This window comes from Culex quinquefasciatus, chromosome 2, assembly GCF_015732765.1.
Source record: "Culex quinquefasciatus strain JHB chromosome 2, VPISU_Cqui_1.0_pri_paternal, whole genome shotgun sequence".
Classification (NCBI taxonomy): Eukaryota; Metazoa; Arthropoda; class Insecta; order Diptera; family Culicidae; genus Culex; species Culex quinquefasciatus.
In genome coordinates, this window is record NC_051862.1 from 84132099 (window position 1) to 84150145 (window position 18047).

Sequence of the window (18047 nt, forward strand, 5' to 3'; positions counted from 1 at the left end):
GGATGTTGTCCTACCTTGGGCAGAAGCGTTAAATACAAAAAAAAAGTTTTTTTTTAACATACTGTTTAAATTTTTAAAAATAAGTGTAAAATAAGTGTAAAATCATTTTGAAAAGTTTGAACTTTCTACGAATATTCACCAACGCAAACTTTAAATCCAACGAGCGATCTTTTTAAATTTAGAGTATTTTTTTTTTGTGTGAATTTATAGTTCAGCAATAATCAGCAGCTATCAAACAGGTTTTTCTATGGAAAAAACAGTGTGGGCGCACATTTGCTCAGAATGTTTAACCATTATGAAAATATGTTTTGAGGTCTGAGATAGTACATTTTCTTTTTTAACTTTTTAACGTGATTTGAATTTCCTGAGTTTTTTTTATAAGAGGATAATATCATATTATGATTGGCACATATTTTTAGCCAATTCACAATTGTCCATTTTTAACAATGTTATTATGTTATGGGTTTATAAATTTCGCAACGTTAGATAAAAATGATTAAGTTATTTGACGTTATGCGCCTAAATGTATGTAACTTATCAAGAGCCTTTGACCATCCCTACCACACTTCAGCAAGTGCCTCGAACAACGTCACACTTCTATGAAGCACTTTTGTGTACACATTGTCTTATCACTATCACCAGGTACGTACGCAACAACGATACCTGTGTGGACGACGATGACTTCATCAACGAGTTCCGCAGGATCCCGACGTAGGATATGATGCTGCCGTAGGACTGGTTCCGATGCATGTCCGTACTGCTGGACGGCTGGGCCAACGGCGACAGCTCCGACATGGCACGATTCTTCAGAAAGGGACGATTACTGTTGTCCATTTTGTTGATGTCACTGGTGGGGCACTCGCACTTTATTTCACCGAAACATTGCTTTAAAGTATTGAAACTTTGCACAATTTTGATGAACCTCTCTGCACTAAACTAAATTAAAACTTAAACATTTAAAATCAACTGTTACGTTAAAACACTAAAAAAAAACGACCGATTTAACTTTCTTGCGCTCGTGTTAAATGTCTCGTCGAGACTAGACAAGACCTGCTGTAAAAAAACGGTTCAAATCCCGTGTATTCAGCTTCCATATGGGACGGACGGGTGCATCGACTCGTTCTATCTCTATCCCGCGGCCGGGTCGGCTAATGGCGACCGGCCGAGATTGAGCAAAGCAGTAGTTCACCGCGAGAATGAGGTAGTCCTAACAAGAAGGCTTATCAGCAAAATGCTCCTCTGGATGATGGGCGCACGTACTCACACACGTACATTTTGTTTTAATAAACAAAAGTTCACGGTTGAAACATCCCGTAGCTAGAGTGGACTGATGAGTGTTTTGTGCCGCATTTATTCTCTCTTTAATATTTAAAACTTTGCGAGAGGAAATAGAGCGAGGAATATTGTTGCCAGTTCAGGCAATGAACGCTCTAATTAAAATAAGCGATTTGCATGAGGCGTCTCCCAAAGGTGCATTTTAATAAACAACCGTCGATTAGACATGATTGAATTTATTAGGTGACTCAGGCTGTGAGGCGCACGGTAACTCGAACCTCGATTGGACATTTTACAACAGTTGCCTAGCTTAGATTTAAGAATAAAGTAAAATAATTATTGGTAACATTTATTTTAAAAGTTTCCATAATAATTTTTAAAAGCCATCGTCTGAAAAACGCATTTAGATTTTTGTATTTGTCCAGTTTTACATAAAATAGGTCATTCAAATAAATTGTTTTAGGACCACATGAACCCTAACGTTTCCTTATATGGGATGTCCATTAGAGTATTTTAAATTAGGACGTTCAGATCATAGAACTACTTCTACGAATAACTAATTTTTTAAGTAGGGGAAATGTACCCATTTTAAGCCTAATGGAATGTTCCTTGAAATTTACTAAAACCAAGTACACCAACGAGTAGAGCAACTTTTTGTGAACATTTCTGTTTATTTTCACTGTTACTAAAAGTCATGCTATTCCTTTTAAATGCATTAAAAAAATAATTCCCAAATGTATTCTAGTCTAACGAGAATGCATTGGGCCACGCCCATTTTCCTATTTTCAGCTAGTTCTTTTTTTTCTTCCAGCACTCTTTTGGGTCTGCTTAGTGCTGCCAATTGTGATGAAATTTCAAGCGAACACTCACGAAAAGTAGAATTTATAGAGAAAGTTTCCTGGCATCACTGACTCACTCCAACAGGCGCTGCTGGTGGTGTTGGTGGCCACCCTTTGTTCTTTATTTGCCTTCGCTTCTCGCTTGGGTTTCTTCAGCCTTCGATTGGAATGGGTCGTCAAAAGTTAAAAGTCAAAAGACTTGGCGCGTTTGTGTTTTTTTTTTTTATGGCCTTTGCTAATTATTTACATATTTCGGGATTATTTTTAAACTGAGTGACTAACTAATGTTCAAAAGAACATGTCGCCGGTAGTTGGAAGCAATTTCATATCTTAAGCGCCTTGAAAACGTTAGCGCAAGTGAAAAGATATTGATGGCGACTTTCGTTAAGCAGTTAAGCTCTCATCTTGCGTGTGGATGTGTGTGCCAACAAAAATATGAAAAATGGTCTTGCAAAATAGAAATTATGATGAATTAAATTTGATTTTTTGGCCAGTAGATGGCATACATCCGGTTGCCTATTCGAAAAGTTAGATCGGCGTCGGTTTTTCGGTTTTGTTTTTAGTGCGTAAAACCGACGCCTTACTATTCAAACGTTTTATGAGACCTGAAATTAAGACGCCTCAAAAACTTGTGACAGGAATACTGCCGTTCTACGTATAATTGTCCCATGTTCAAAAGAGTGCAACTGAGAAAAACGCGATTGAAATTTTTCGACTGATTTCTGTGTTTCTACGCATAATTGTCCCGTAGGTTCCTATTTGCCCTATGTGTCCCTAATCGCCCCCGTTAGCAGTGTATCACCCTCATTTGTGATTTTCTTGCTATACAACAGGTAAACAAGACATAATGCTTCGTAAAACTAATAATTCCGTGTAAGAAAATACTTGATGGGACAATTATGCGTAGAAGTTTAACGATGGGACAAACAGACTTGGTGTTGTTTTTAATGAGTTTCTGAACAAAGTACTAGATTTTATGTGTTTTTCTTAAAGTACACGTCAAACTAAACTTTAAAATGTCATAAAGTCAAAATCGTCAAAAAATGACATGGGACAATTATGCGTAGAACGGCAGAATAGTAGTTAATGCAACAAGGTGCTGAGAAAAATAAGTTTTGCAACGAGTTCCATACCACAATTTTTGCAATTCCGAAAAACACCCATCGAATGTATTTTGTCAATTAACTGTATAAATCAAAACAATGTTGAAAAGTAATACTTTTTGATAATATTGCTGAATAGTTTAATTTTTCAGCATCCCTTTCAGTGCTGAAAAGTAGAACTTTTCCGCATTTGTTTTGAAAAGTGTAACTGTTTGATTCTGTTAATTTTGGTAGGGAGAAGTAGGTGCGCCGAGATGGCTGCCATCACCTAACACCCGAGACCCGCCATGCCAGATATATAGATAAATCTGTATTTTACAGATTTTTCGATCCCAAAAATATAAAAAAAATCTGCATATACAGATTTTTTACATGATTATATTCAAACAAATTCAACAATTTAGTAGTTGAATTATTCTTAAACATGATAAAAAATCTTAAATCAGCTGTTTAACATTTAAAAATGTCTTCTATATTCGCAAATTCGCCATGATACAGATGAAATACAAATGTATTTTTAAGGAAATACAGATCTCTCATAAAATAATCTGGCATCGTTGCCCGGGACTGAAAAAGGTGTATCAGCATAACCCAAGTCTAATACAAATTATACTTTCCCATCATCATTCAGCGTTCTTTGGACACACAAAAGCAAAAGAATTGATATTTCAACATAGTTTATCACAACATTTTTAAAAGATTTTTTTACATCACTTTTTTGTTATAAAGCTAGTACAAATTTTAATAAATTTTTTTGCGGCCCGAAAAATCAGGGGGCAAGAAAAATATGTTCTCAAAAAAGTTTAATTTTTTAAGGGAAGTTTCGGTGCATTCGCCTAAAATCCATTTAAAATGCGTTTAGAATTATTCTAAGCATGTTTGGGTTGAATCAAAAATCTTTTGAATTTTAATGAATTTTCGATGTACAGTACCGTTTACAGTTTACAGTACAAGTACAGTTCAGTTTTTTTTTTCGCAAAAAGTCGAATTTTACATTTTTAAAACTAACGATTGCTTATCAACTGTACGGGTGTATAGTGCGTAATGTTGTCTTCATTTAAATGTTGAAATTGTAGCTTGTTATTTCAATTATTTAATTTTATTTTATTTTTTAAGTCTCTAGAGAACACAATCAGAACATGTTTTTCGTATTATGTTTTTAAAAACTTTGATTTTGAACGATTTGAATTCAACAAAAAAAAAATCTATTTGCTTTTTAACAAGCGTGGGAAAATTGCAAGCTTATCGAGCGTTCAACCATGCATCAACCCTGCTAATTACTTTATAAACACTCTGAACGGTCCGATGCAATGTATCATCAACACCGATCACCACACACCAGCAACCAAAACAGTAGTAATCACCGATTCGCCAACTTTCCTTAGCAGATAGCGCCAACCTCCCGCACCCCTCAGTGCGTGTTTACCAACAGCTGACAATATGTGAATCCGACCGGCAATAAATCCTTCCCGTTTCTCCGCTCGCAAAAAAGAAAGAAAAACCACACACAAGCGAAATATCGTCGTGAAGCGAAATGAAGCGGAAAATAACCAACGGCGACAATGGAGGTGATGTCTCCGCCGATTATTGTACGCGTTGTGAGAATTTTTAATAAAGAATTTATAAAAATAGCAGAAAGCCCTCGAACACTCTTCGGGCTATTAGAGACGGGACCCACTAAGTGTCGTGCAACTGGCCCCGCGGTCACTCAACCCAAAATAGATTCCTCGTCGCGTTTTTGCTTTCCGTTAATGAACTTGAGGGTCAATTGGAGGCCGATATTTGGCTGTGAATTTTACTCTTCGCGTTGCGGATGTTGCTACTGAATCATTTGCATATGAATCTGTGTCATTCCGTGCTCGTCGTCGTCGTCTTATGTGTGACGCAGATTAAATTTGGAAGTAAATCAAGAGTAAATAGAGTCTGGTCTGGTCTCGTTTGTCTGTCGTATGTTTGCGTTTGGAATCCGGAACGGACGGAGATTTCCTCCCATTTTCCAATAATAAACTCAATGAGGTGATGAGTGAAGAGGGTGTGATGTTAAAATAGAACCAATGAATGAATTTGTGGGAAAGGGTACCGAGAATGGCCTCAACTTACCTGACTCTCGCTTTAAAAAAATCTACTCTATCAATCCCAGAACGGATTCCGTGTTAAACTCCAACTTCAAACCAGGTTCTCCTTCCAAAGGACTCGTTGGGGCTGGAGGGCACAAACGGGACAGCACAAATATTTTCCAATTGCACTTGATTTTGCTCCGATATTTTCAATGTCACGAAGAAAGAGGTGACGGCGGAGAAAGGCTTGCACAATACTTTTGTCCCCTTTTCCACTTTGTGCTCAAATGATTCCACAGAAAACGATTCAATTTACGCGTAACTTTATATGCAGGCAGTTGCATACGATGCGCAAACTTGGCAGGATCGCGTTCGGAACCGGAAAGTGAACTATTGAAACAATTATTTTCGATTAATTTCACTTGCGCGAGACCGCGAGATAAAAATACGCCAGACGGAGGAGACGATTTTGAGCGAGTTTTCCTCCTTGGTCCGAGTTTGACAGTTCTTTTTCACGCACAAAAAACAAAGCAGTGACGGGGTGGAAAAGTGGGAGCTAACCCACGTGGTGAATTTTTGTGATTGGAGTAAACAGTACAGTAATGATCCAATTCTATACCCTAACCAAAAATCATGGTTTTCTGAGTTCAATATCCCAGTTTTCATCTTGGTTTTCATACGATTTTTTGAGTTCAGGTACTACAACCATAAAAATGGTTATATGGGTTGAACTGGTGGGATATTGAACTCAGAAAATCATGATTTTTGGTCAGGGTGTACAACAAAACCAACATTGAATCAACTTTATGTTTTGGTTTTAATGAAATTTGATCCATTCCGGGGTTCATCAATTTATGAATTGTCCTTTATAAATTTTTAACAAAATGTTCCGGGCATCCAGAAATATGAAATACTCGTGCTAATAACGATGTTATTTGGCGGCCAAAAAGGAGATCCCGAAAACGCCGTCTGTGGCAGATTGTTGACAATGATGCACGTCTCACAAAGAAAAATTACTCTAAATTTAAAAAGATCGTTCGTTGGATTAAAAGTTCGCGTTGGTGAATATTCGTAGAGAGTTCAAACTTTTCAATTTAAAAGTTGGAATGTTTTTGATACTACTATGCATTTATGGGAAAAAACGTTGTATGGGTAAAAGTATTTTACTTTTAATTGGAAAAGAAACCTTTTACGGCAAGAATACACAACATTTAGCACTACAGGGATAATTTCAGAAAAATGTGCTTGGTTTTTTACATTTATTTAAAAAAATTAAACTGTATGTTAAAAAAAACATTTTTTATTGTATTTAACGCTTCTCCACTAGCGTCGTCAAAATCTAATACCTACTTCTTGATAGGCGCAATACGCACGTAGATTACTCAATTACTCGGACAAATGAAATTAATCCATAAATTAGTAATTATAGATTAGCGTGCCCAAAGCAAAACAAAACCGAAATGCGCCACAAGGGCATTGCACTCTTCGCTGAAATTACTCAAATTGGAATTGAAATTTAAACCAGATATTTTTTTATTCTTAATTTTATTGAAAATTTTACTATTTTCTCAGCACGCGGTGGTAGCAATGGTCATTAAAAACAATAATTTGGTTCACGCAGAAAAATAAGGCATATTTGAATCAACAAAACGTTTTGTTGATTTGAAAGTCAAGATTTTTGTTGAATCAACGCTAAACGTCAAAGTAACTTTTTCAAAACAACAAAAGATTTTTGTGGAATTGAGAAAATCAAGGTTTGTTTCAACGCAAAATCGGCGTTGATTATATTCAACAAAAATTTTGTTGAATCAAACCTCGTACAGGCTGATTCTACATAATATGTTTCTGCGTGTTTGAACATATTTTCGCTTTAATAATCTAACGGTGAGAGACTTTCTGACTTAAGGAGCCATTACACTTCCGCAAACAAACAAACTCGCACTTTTTTGAGTTTGACATTTCTCCGAACACGCAAACAAGGCAAAATGTATGCACACGCAGAAAAATAAGGCATATTTGAATCAACAAAACGTTTTGTTGATTTGAATATCAAGATTTTTGTTGAATCAACGCTATTGATTCAAAAATTCATGATTTAACTAACAAAATTCGCACTTACTCAAAAACATTACAGACTCAATATTACACTAATAAATTTGCTAACGCTACTAATGCGAAAGATACTTGGAAAAACATTAATGATATTCTTGGACGAAAAATTCATTCCAAACTTCCAACCGAAATGCTTATTACTGATGCTTTTGGAAATGATGAAAAAATAAATAATGCTCAATTAATATCTAATGAATTCAACAATTATTTTTCCTCTATTGGAGAAAAAATGGCAAACAAAATTCCTTCCTTTCCTAATGACAATATCAATAAATTCAAAACTTTAAAACGTCCTAATTCTACTTTCTTTCTTACACCCATTAGTCAAACTGAAATCTTTGACATTATCAATTCACTTAAAAATAACACTGCTTGCGGTAATGATCATATTAATGCTTTTACATTAAAAAAAATAAATCATATCATTTCTCCTGTCCTTGCTGAAATTTTTAATTTATGTATTATCCTTGGTGTTTACCCTGACAAACTAAAAGTTGCGAAAGTGACCCCAATTCATAAATCTGGTTCCACTTCCTCATTCAACAACTATAGACCTATTTCTGTGCTCTCTGCAATAAACAAAGTTTTCGAAAAAATATTATTCAACCGTTTAACTACCTTTTTAAATAGTAATAATTTTTTCTGCCATCAGCAATATGGATTTAGGGAAAGATTATCAACTTTTAATGCTGTTGTTGATCTTGTTAATAAAATTCAACATGATCTTGATAATCGTGACGACGTGTTGGAACTGTTTTTGGACTTGTCCAAAGCGTTCGACACGGTAGATAGACGTATTTTGTTTGAAAAACTTAAATTTGCAGGTATTCACGGTGTTGCTTTAGACTTATTCAAAAGTTATCTTACAAATCGTTCTCAATTTGTTTGTTTTAATGGAATAAGTAGTTTAATGAATTTAATTGATGTTGGAGTCCCTCAAGGTTCTGTACTTGGTCCTTTGTTTTTTATTATTTATCTTAATGACTTTTCTCGTTTACCTCTTAGGCCGATGCAAATATTTAAAAAAGTTTTTGTCCCTCGGCCCTGGCCGAGGTCAAGGGGGGGGGGCAAAAAAATAAAAAAATATAAAAATTTAAATAACAAGCCATAGTCTTCACATTTAAATGAAAAAAGTGTTTTAAAATACATTTTACACTAGTTCAGTTGTTTTGCAATCTCTAGTTTTCAAAAAATCTAAGATCTGACAAAAATAAAAATTGTATCGAAAAAAAAGATTTTGCATCGAAAATTTTCAAAAAAATTTAAGATTTTTTAATAAACCCAAACATGCTAAAAATGATTTTAAACGCAGAAGAATGTATTTTAATTTGATTTCAGCTGGTTGCACTTGAATTTTCATTGAAATTTTGAAGTTTATTGTAAAAATATTTTTTTTGCCCCCTGATTTTTCGGGCCAATTTTGAAGGGGGGGGTGACAAAAACTTTTAAAAATATTTGTACCAGCCTTAAAGGGGATCTTAGATTATTTGCCGACGATTCTTCTTTATTTTATAACAGTAGACTAAATTCTGTAAATGATTTAAATTTGAAACATGACCTTTTGATTGTTTCTGAATATTTTAGAATAAATAAACTTACATTGAACATTAATAAAACAAATATCATCAATATCAAAAATTCCAGCCTTTCTACACCTAACCCATTAATTCAAACTAAAATTGAGTTTCCAGATATTGATATTGTATCTGAATTTAAATATTTGGGTATTCTTTTGGACAGCAGGCTTAATTGGTCTTCACATGTTAACTCGTTAATTCTAAAACTTAATAAAATAACCGGTATTGTTTTTAAAATAAAGCATAAGCTTCCAAGAAATGTTCTTATTCTGATCTATCATTCTTTATTCAACTCTTTACTGTCTTACTTAACTGCCGTCTGGGGGAATACTTACGATTATCTTCTAAATAAACTTCAAATAGTACAAAACAAATTTCTTAAATCGATTTTCAACCTTCCACTTAGAAGTCATACCGTTGATCTATATACTAAAGAGAAAAACATTATGCCTGTCAGAGGAATTTACATTATTCAAGTTTGTTCTTTTATATATAAAAGTTTATCTAATCAAACTCATACAAATACAAAATTCGAACTTTCTTCTCACCAACATGGTACAAGAAATCATAATCTGCTTAAACGTCCAAATGTTTCCACTTTGTCTGGTGAACGTAGTATTACCTTCAAAGGTGCTAATTACTTCAATTTCTTTTTTAATAAATTTGGCTTATGTTCATCCCTAAGCATTTTCAAAGATCGTTTGAAATTGTATCTAGCTCAACCTGAAATAGTTGAGAAACTTATTAAATCCATTGACATTTTAAGTTAAACAATATTTTATAACTATTACTTCATGTTTCCTTTATTGTTCCGATACAGTTGTCCATTCTATATTTTCATTTGCCACATTCATCTCGTAGGTTCTTTTTTAATTTTATTTTCTTTCCAGCCCGTAACAGCCAGTTCCGAACTCCTGTAAAGGTTTCCACCGATGGAGTTCTGTCTTCAGCCGCAGTTCATTATTTACTTTATAATTGTATTTATTTATTGTATTTTTTTAACCGAAAAGAAGCAGGTTTTTATGCCAGCATTCTAGTGGCTTTTCCTGTCCAAGGAAAATTGATCAAATAAACAAACAATCAATCAATAAACGTCAAAGCAAGTTTTTCAAAATAACAAAAGATTTTTGTGGAATGAAGCACCAGCCGTCGAGCAGTTTTTGACAGTTTGCCCCATAAGAAATACATTGTAGAAAAAAGCAAAAACTGCTCGACGGCGGGTGTTCCCTTAAAAAAAATCAAGGTTGGTTTCAACGCAAAATCGGCGTTGATTATATTCAATAAAAATTTTGTTGAATCAAACCTCGTACAGGCTGATTCTACAAAATATTTTTCTGCGTGCAACTGACCTTTGTACACATAAATCCAGGCAAACAAAGCGGACAAATTGTCAAAAAGTGTTTGTTTGCCATAGTGTAATAGCTCATTTTGTATTGATCAAGCATTGTAAAAGTTAAAAAAAAAGCTGCTTCCCCAAAATTGACAATGTAATATAAAATATAAATAAAAATGTATGCAACACAATCAGTTCAAACAAGCCTATACTAGTTGAAGACTTTGTTTGTTTTCTAAGAGTCATCATATTTTTTGCTGCGTCAGGCCGGGTAGGCAAAACAAAAATAAAAATCCGAGTTGAGCTATCAATTGAGTTTACAGAACACTAATAAGGGATATTTATTACTCGTTAGATGGATAAGTATGTTATTCATGTTAGTAAAGTAAAATACAACGCACAATTGCCTGACGGAATTCGATAGTAACTAGCAAGAGTCCAATTTTCACTTTCAAGTTCGCCAATCACAAGTGGTTCTAACTACTGGAAATTTCTCTTCACTCAAGATCAAACTCCAAAACGGGTTCTACTGTGGGCTGTGGGCAAATTGTTGATAAATTTGAATACACTTTTGTTTTATTCTTCCTTCTAGCGATTATTCTAACCAAACGGACCAAGAAAGCGAGAGTGCGAGGTAATGTATGCTGCTGCTTGCCCGCTCTCTCTCTCCTTCGGTGCTTGGTAAAGTTGCTGCGCTGCTAGCTGGAGATTTAGTTGGTGCAATTTAAATCATGAAACGCCCTTTTTAGGTTGAAGTTGTTGAATCGTGGTTCTAGCGGCGAAATTATCTTTTTGGGAGATAACTGACGCACACAACAAACGGATCTGCCTTCTACGAACTACTCGAGCAGGGTGGTGTCTTCGCGTACTAGAATTTCAACAATCTCCTCCTCCACATTGTCTGGATCAGCCTCCAGCGTATCGGTATCCATATCTGGAATGGTGGAAGGGAATTTGTGTTAGACGAGCTTTTAAGTTTAAAAGCTAGAATTCTTACTGTTTCGCAGCTGCATGCGGCGATACTTTTGCTCCTCCCAGTCGTTGACCCGCTTGGCGCGGTACTCGACAAACTGCTCGCGCAGCTTGGCCCGCTTCTCGAGCAGCTCCTTCGAGGCGCGCGTCATCCGGACGCGGTCCTTGCTCTCGAACTGCGCGTAGTACTTCTTGAGGTTCTTGCGAATCTCCTTCTGGCGCTCGTCGGGCAGCAGCGTTGGCGGGCGCGGCCGCCACAGGAACAGCATGAAGTTCTTCAGGTTGACGCGCTTCAGTATCCGGCCCTGGAACGACCACAGGTGGTAGCCGTGGTCCTCTTTGACCTGGGGTGAGGGGAGAGAGAATGGAAGATTGTGTTTAGCGAAATGATCTTTGATGACTCATTTAAATCGGTAACTGTGTGATAGAGCCTAAGTGGACAGAGGAATATCTGGAACTCTTCTGTTTAGAAGCTTAGGCAAACATCAACTTTAATCTCGGAGGCAAACTAAGAAAAGATCAATTTAGCGATAATTTCTAATGGACTCTCCGATGATTTTAACCAACATTTGAATTTAATGAAATGTATGATTGCGCTAATTTGCAGAAGAAATTGAATTCTTCGCATTAATTTTAGTAGCACAATCAACTTATTCTCGGAGGCAAACTAAGAGAAGATCGACTAAGCACGATAGTCTCAAATGGACTCTCCGGTTCAACGAATAACTTAACGAACTCACCTTTCCAGACGTTCCGGTCACGACGTACCGCCCGGTCGGGTCCCACTCGACCTCGGACGCACGGTAGTGGTCGCCGCTCTTCATGATCGTAAAGTCGTTCGTGTCGACAAACTCGAACGAGCCCATCTGCAGGTTGGCCAGCACGATGAACTGGCCGCGCGGCGACCAGAACAGATGGCTGCACACCTTCTTCTCCATCTTGCGGAGCATCGTCGGCTCCTGGCCCTTCTTGGCCTCGTAGAAGCTGACGTTCGCATTCGACGGTTCGCCGTGGATGATGGAGAACTTGGAGCCGACCGGTTCCCAGGCGAACGCGAGGATCGTTTCCTTCACCTCGACCGAGTCCACGGGGATGTCCTTTTCGCGCATGTGGAAGATTTCAAAGTTGTAGAACATGCCGAGGAACTTGACGTCGGCGTCCTTTTTGTCCTTCTTGGACTTGGAGTAGCGGTCGACCTTGACGCACAGGTAATCGCCGGACTTTTGCCAGTGGATCTTGCAGTCGGCGACGTTGAACAGGTTCTTGTTGCGGACTTCGATCTTCTTGGGGATCTCGAGCAGAGTCACACGGGCAGGGGCGTCAATGTCCTCGGACATCCAGTACGCGATAATGTTGTCCGTGGGGGACCAGCTGAAGTTGCGGATGCCCTGCACCTTGATGGACTTCTTGTCGAGCAGGTAGAACGTGTTGGTTTCGTAGACGTGGATCGCGTTGTCGCCCATCCGTGCGACGTACTTATCGTCGTGGGACCAGCGGAACATGGACATGTTGGAGGAGCCGTCCGACACGAACGATCGCTTCTCCGTGCCGGTGCGGATGTCCCAGATGATGATCTTCTGGCCGTTCGGGCCATACGTTACCAAATACTGTTCGCAGGGGGAAAAGTCCACGTACTGGGTGTTGGAGTGGGCAAACTTGTTGATCTTGGTGAAGCTGGAACCTCCCCAGATGACGACTCCCTGCTTGTGGAACGTCACAATGTACGTCCCAAGCGGCGACCACTTGACGTAGGTTTCCGTGAATCGCTCACGCGTCAACAGCTCAACCGGTTCGGGTTGCGTGTTGTGCCAGAACTGAACCTGCACGGCGCCAGGCGTCGACTCAGCCACCACACAGAACTGGTCCTGCGCGTCCGGCTCCGACAAGAACGTGTACAAATCATTTTGCACCTTGTACGGCTGCGACTCCGGTGGGCTCCAATCCTTCGGAATGTCCGAGTACTTCTGGAAGTCCGAAAACAGATTCACCAGCAGCGTATGCGACTTGTCCAACCGGTAGTTGTTGAACGCCTTCACCGCTTCCTCAGCCATCTCCGGATTCTTAAACTCAATAAACGCGAATCCCTTCGTGTTCTCCTCATCGTCCTTCGGGTAGTGAATATTCACAATCGTCCCGGCATTCTTAAAGATCTTCTCCAACACTCCCTGCAACTTCGGGAACCGAGCCGGCCCAACCACCGGAATGTTGTCCACCACAATCACATTCTCCACCCCATCCGACTCGCACGGCTTCTGCTTCAAAAAATCTCCCAGCAGTTCTGCAATAAAAAAAAGAAACTCTCAAACCTCGGCACTCGAAGGTTAAACCCATATCGCTACGTGGTCACTCTTCACTAGTATTAGTGCGCGAACAAGACAACCACCCAAAGCCCCCAAAGAAGCCAGCAAAACCCACCGTCATCGCCGACGTCGTCCACGAAACCGGCCGGATCCTCAAAGACGGGCTCCTCGTCGTAGTCCTGGTCCTCGGCCCCATCGCTGTCGTACTGGTCGCCTTTCTTTTTGGCCATTTCCGCGGCTTCTTCGGGCACAATCGGGAGATTTTTGTCGGACACGGCAGCGGAGAAATTTTGCGACGTTTGACAACTGGCACCGGAAAAGAATGAGCGAGCGGCGTTTGGTGGCGGCCAGGTTGGCAGCGCTGCGAGTAGCGAGTGACAGCGCGAGGAGAGAGGGAAGGCGCGTTGACAGATGACGTGACGCGGAAAAGACGTCTTGAAATGTTTCGTGCAGGGTGATTTGAAAAGGGTGAAATCTACTTTAATCTGGTGAATCGATGTGCAAGTATCCTGGTGGTGAGTAGAAACACTAGCTTGACGATGTTAGAAATGACAGCGTGCTTGGAAAAAATTAGCAGTTTTTGATTTTTTTTCCTTCAAATCTCGATTCAAATTTAATTGGTAAATAATATACTAACCAAGCTGACCAACCCCTAGTTTTTATATTAATAAAACAATACAAACAGCTTTAGTTACTAAATTTTAATCAGAAGAATTTTGATTTTTTGCATTTAAGTCAAGCAGTCACTCAAATTTCAAACAAGATATTGAATAGTAAAGTACGGTATGCCCCCTCAAGAAAAGTTGACAGTTCGGTATGAGCGCGATTGACGGTGTGCGCGCTAAAGGTTCTTTCGAGGAAAAAATAAAAAGATTAAAAATATTCAAAAGTTAAAAGACAAAAAATTAGACATTTTTAAATTCTGAAACTAGAAAACTAAAATTAAAAAAAATGTAATTATGAAATAAGGAAATCAAAAAATTATGTAATCATGAAATAAGGAAATCAAAAAATCAGGAAATTAGGAAACCAGGGAATTAGGAAATTTGAAAATTATGATATTAGCAAATTAGTAAAATATAAAAAATAAGAAAATTAGGAAATTATGATATAAGGAAACAAGGAAATTAGGAAATTAGGAAATTAAGAAATTAGAAAATAAGGAAATTAAGAAATTAGGAAATTAGGATGTTAGGAAGTTAGGAAATTTGGAAATGAGGAAATTAAGAAGTTAGGAAGTTAGGAAATTAAGAAGTTAGGAAATTAGGAAATCAGGAAATTAGGATACTAGGAAATCAGGAGTTTAGTAAGTTAGGAAGTTAAGAAATTTGGAAATATGTAAATTAGCAAATTAGGATATTCGGAAACTAGGAAATCAGGATATTAGTAAATTTGGAAATTATAAAACAAGGCTGATTGATTGATTGTTATAATTCCGAGGTTTTCGGAAATTTGTATTTACGAATTTCTATATTTTCAAACTTTTTGAATTCAGACTTGTACATTCGTTTCGAATTTTAACATTTTGGAGCTATTGAATTTATAAAAACTTTAATATTATAATTATTATTCAATTCTGCATATTTTTTTTAATTTAGAATTTCCAAATTTCAGATTTTTGTTGAAATTTTCTTTATTATTTTAAAAAAAATTGTTTTTTGAAATTTCTGAAATGTTTACTTTTCATATTTTTGAATTTATTGTTTGGTTTGATTTCAAAATTTCAGATTATTATTGTATTTTTAGTGAAAACATAGGTATTGGTATGATTATTGTCAAGTTTAATTTCACTCCGATTTACTTCATTTTGAACCCGGGAGTGTGGATCAATCGGGCAGCGCAGGGGACTCATAATCCAGAGGTAGCTGTTTGGTGCTAGCAATAAATAGTTGGTGACACGATGGCCGACATCTATAAATACAACTTCTTTTTGCCTTCCTCACCTTACTGAGGAAAGGCTATAAAATCACTCGAAAAATGAACTTCTTAATTCGACCTCGTAGACCCACCTTCACGTATACCTATCGACTCAGAATCATGTTCTGAGCAAATGTCTGTGTGGATGTGTGTAGGTGGGTGGACAAAAAAATTGTCACTCGATTATCTCCGGACTGGATGAACGGATTTTGACCGTATTAGTCTCATTCGATCCGTCTTGGGGTCCCATAGGTCTCTATTTATAACCAGCAAGTTTAGTTAAGTACTTCAAAAGTTATGCTAAAAAAACGATTTTGGCGTATGTCCGGAAGATCGTAAAAAGGGTGGTTTTTGCAAGAAACCCTATCATGTTATACATTTTCAGAAAGGTATTAAAAAGACCTTTAAAATGAGCCCAAAACATTGAAGATGTGACAACACTATCAAAAGTTATTAGCACTTAAGTGTTATTTATACACTTTTCAAAGGCCGGATCTCAGATATTTCAATAAAAATGATGTCCGGGTCCATCATGCGACCCATCGTTAGTTAGATAATCGAAAGACCTTTCAAATGAGCCTAAAACATCAAGGATCTGACAACCCTATCAAAAGTTATAAGCACTTAAGTGTTATTTATTCACTTTTTAGAGGCCGGATCTCAGATATTTCAATGAAAATGATGTCCGGGTCCATCATGCAACCCATCGTTAGTTAAATAATCGAAAGACCTTTCAAATGAGCCTTAAACATCAAGGATCTGACAACCCTATCAAAAGATATTGGTACTTAAGTGTTATTTATACACTTTTTAGAGGCCGGATCTCAGATATTTCAATGAAAATGATGTCCGGGTCCATCATGCGACCCATCGTTAGTTAGATAATCGAAAGACCTTTCAAATGAGCCTAAAACATCAAGGATCTGACAACCCTATCAAAAGTTATTGGCACTTAAGTGTTATTTATATACTTTTCGAAGGCCGGATCTCAGATATTGTGATAGAAATATTGTCTGAATCTTCCATGTGAACTATCGTTGGATAGGTATTTTTTTTATCAGACCTTGCCGATGAACCAGAAAAATTGAAGGTCTGCGAACCCTATCAAATGAAATGAGTAATAAAGTTGATTTGTTAAACATTTTAAGGGAATGTTGCTATTTTTACTGAATGTATTGACTTTATGAATGTGAGGAAGGCACCAACCACCTAAAGGTGGATTAAGTAACGTTTTTTTACTCTATTTCGACCAAAAAAACTGAATCTCCCCTTTTAATTTCAATATTCTGCTTTTTAAGATTCGGCGGGAATTTTAAATATTTTTATACCCAATACAAAATTATTAAAACGTTTGTAATTATCAGTCGCATTCAAAATGGAAAATTACAATTCTTTGATTTTTTCATCAAAACATATTACAAACAAGCACTGCGCGAAGAAACGTCAAACGCAATCTTTCCGTTTCTGTTACTTTTCAGATGCGTACCGCTTAAGAAAAATCTTTTCGTGATCCTTTCCTTGACCGTTTCTTGGGCGTTTTTTTATATGGAGTTTTGCGTTCCTTCCGATCAGCATACCAGCCTTAAATCAGAAAGGACTAAAAATAATAAAGATAAATTAAGAAAGGACAAAAAACTCGAACAACATATTAAATAATGATAGTGGAATCAATAAACAAAAAAGAACTTAAGATGCATTTCTGCTTTATTTTGCGAAGCTATTGCGGCTGGATCTGGTTGTCATCGATGACAGTTGATTCAGTCCAATTTGCGATGCCTTTCCGTCGGGTCGCATGATTTTTTCGCGTTCGTCGTCGGTGTGCAACGACAACAAAACCTTATCATACCATTTCAGCTCTATAAACATCGTAACTCGTCGTTCGCTTCGTTAATCAGTAATAGTACCCCAACATCAATCATGTAAAACTCGTAAAAAACATCTCAATTTAAAAGTTACACTGTTAAATTCTTCTTTCTTTGATTACAAATGATCTGGGTTCTATCTTTCCACAGCCGGCTGTCTAAGTTTAAGCCATTTCATTTAAAATTTTACAACTGATAAACGGGAAATGTCTCATCCGCAGGATCCGATTGCTTGCCTTGAGAATAATACATAATACCGTTCAACAAACACTATGATTTTGGGTCGCATCATCATCTTCTATGATGAATCCAGACCAAACACCCTATCCTACTAACACATTTTCAGGTTCCTGGCGCTCGTGGGGTGTAAGCACAGGGCAAACCAGCTGCCATAGTAGCAATTGAGTAGCAACCTGCGCTAACATTCCCGTCCCTTAAAATTGAGATCTACAAACTAATATGGCGGGCGCCATTGGTGGCCAATAACTGTTACCTATTCGCAACTGATCTAGCTTTAGCAATCATGGTGTTTTATCTTTTCGGCGCATTCATACATGCTGTTAATAAGGGAAACACCACTAGATCGTCGAAGCCTATGATCAGTATTGCTGAAAGGATATTACGGTTCTGTTAAGCAACGGAGGGGCAACCATGGGTGGTCTCTCATGCTCATGCTCATGCTAATTTCTGCTTTATTTTG

The 18047-nt window shown here is 37.5% G+C and overlaps 2 protein-coding genes and 1 long non-coding RNA gene across 8 annotated transcripts in view; all 3 read right to left on the bottom strand.

The window, feature by feature from the left end:
* Positions 1–5768, bottom strand: part of LOC6033392 (kinase D-interacting substrate of 220 kDa) — a 75795-nt gene extending 70027 nt beyond the window's left edge. For 4 of the 6 annotated variants that reach the window (XM_038254371.1, XM_038254369.1, XM_038254377.1 and 1 more), the window contains exon 1: positions 5318–5768. Coding sequence is in view for 1 of the 6 variants with exons in the window: in XM_038254372.1 (XP_038110300.1) it covers positions 664–834 (171 nt within the window). In the remaining 5 variants the exon portion in view is untranslated. Of the gene's footprint in view, positions 1–663; positions 1187–5317 lie in introns of those variants that run through there. The other 2 variants (XM_038254370.1, XM_038254372.1) reach the window with 2 other exon arrangements.
* Positions 5769–8869: 3101 nt separating this feature from the next.
* On the bottom strand, positions 8870–10126 carry LOC119767237. Its single transcript, XR_005277408.1, has 2 exons — positions 9755–10126; positions 8870–9686 (listed from the first exon to the last, which is right to left on the bottom strand). It is a non-coding gene; the product is annotated as an uncharacterized LOC119767237 (long non-coding RNA).
* Positions 10127–10607: 481 nt separating this feature from the next.
* On the bottom strand, positions 10608–13915 carry LOC6033391 (eukaryotic translation initiation factor 3 subunit B). Its single transcript, XM_001843794.2, has 4 exons — positions 13684–13915; positions 12009–13546; positions 11294–11612; positions 10608–11230 (listed from the first exon to the last, which is right to left on the bottom strand). The coding sequence occupies exons 1-4, from the start codon at positions 13796–13798 to the stop codon at positions 11136–11138; spliced, it is 2067 nt and encodes a 688-aa protein (XP_001843846.1). The 5' UTR covers positions 13799–13915; the 3' UTR covers positions 10608–11135.
* Positions 13916–18047: the final 4132 nt, after the last annotated feature.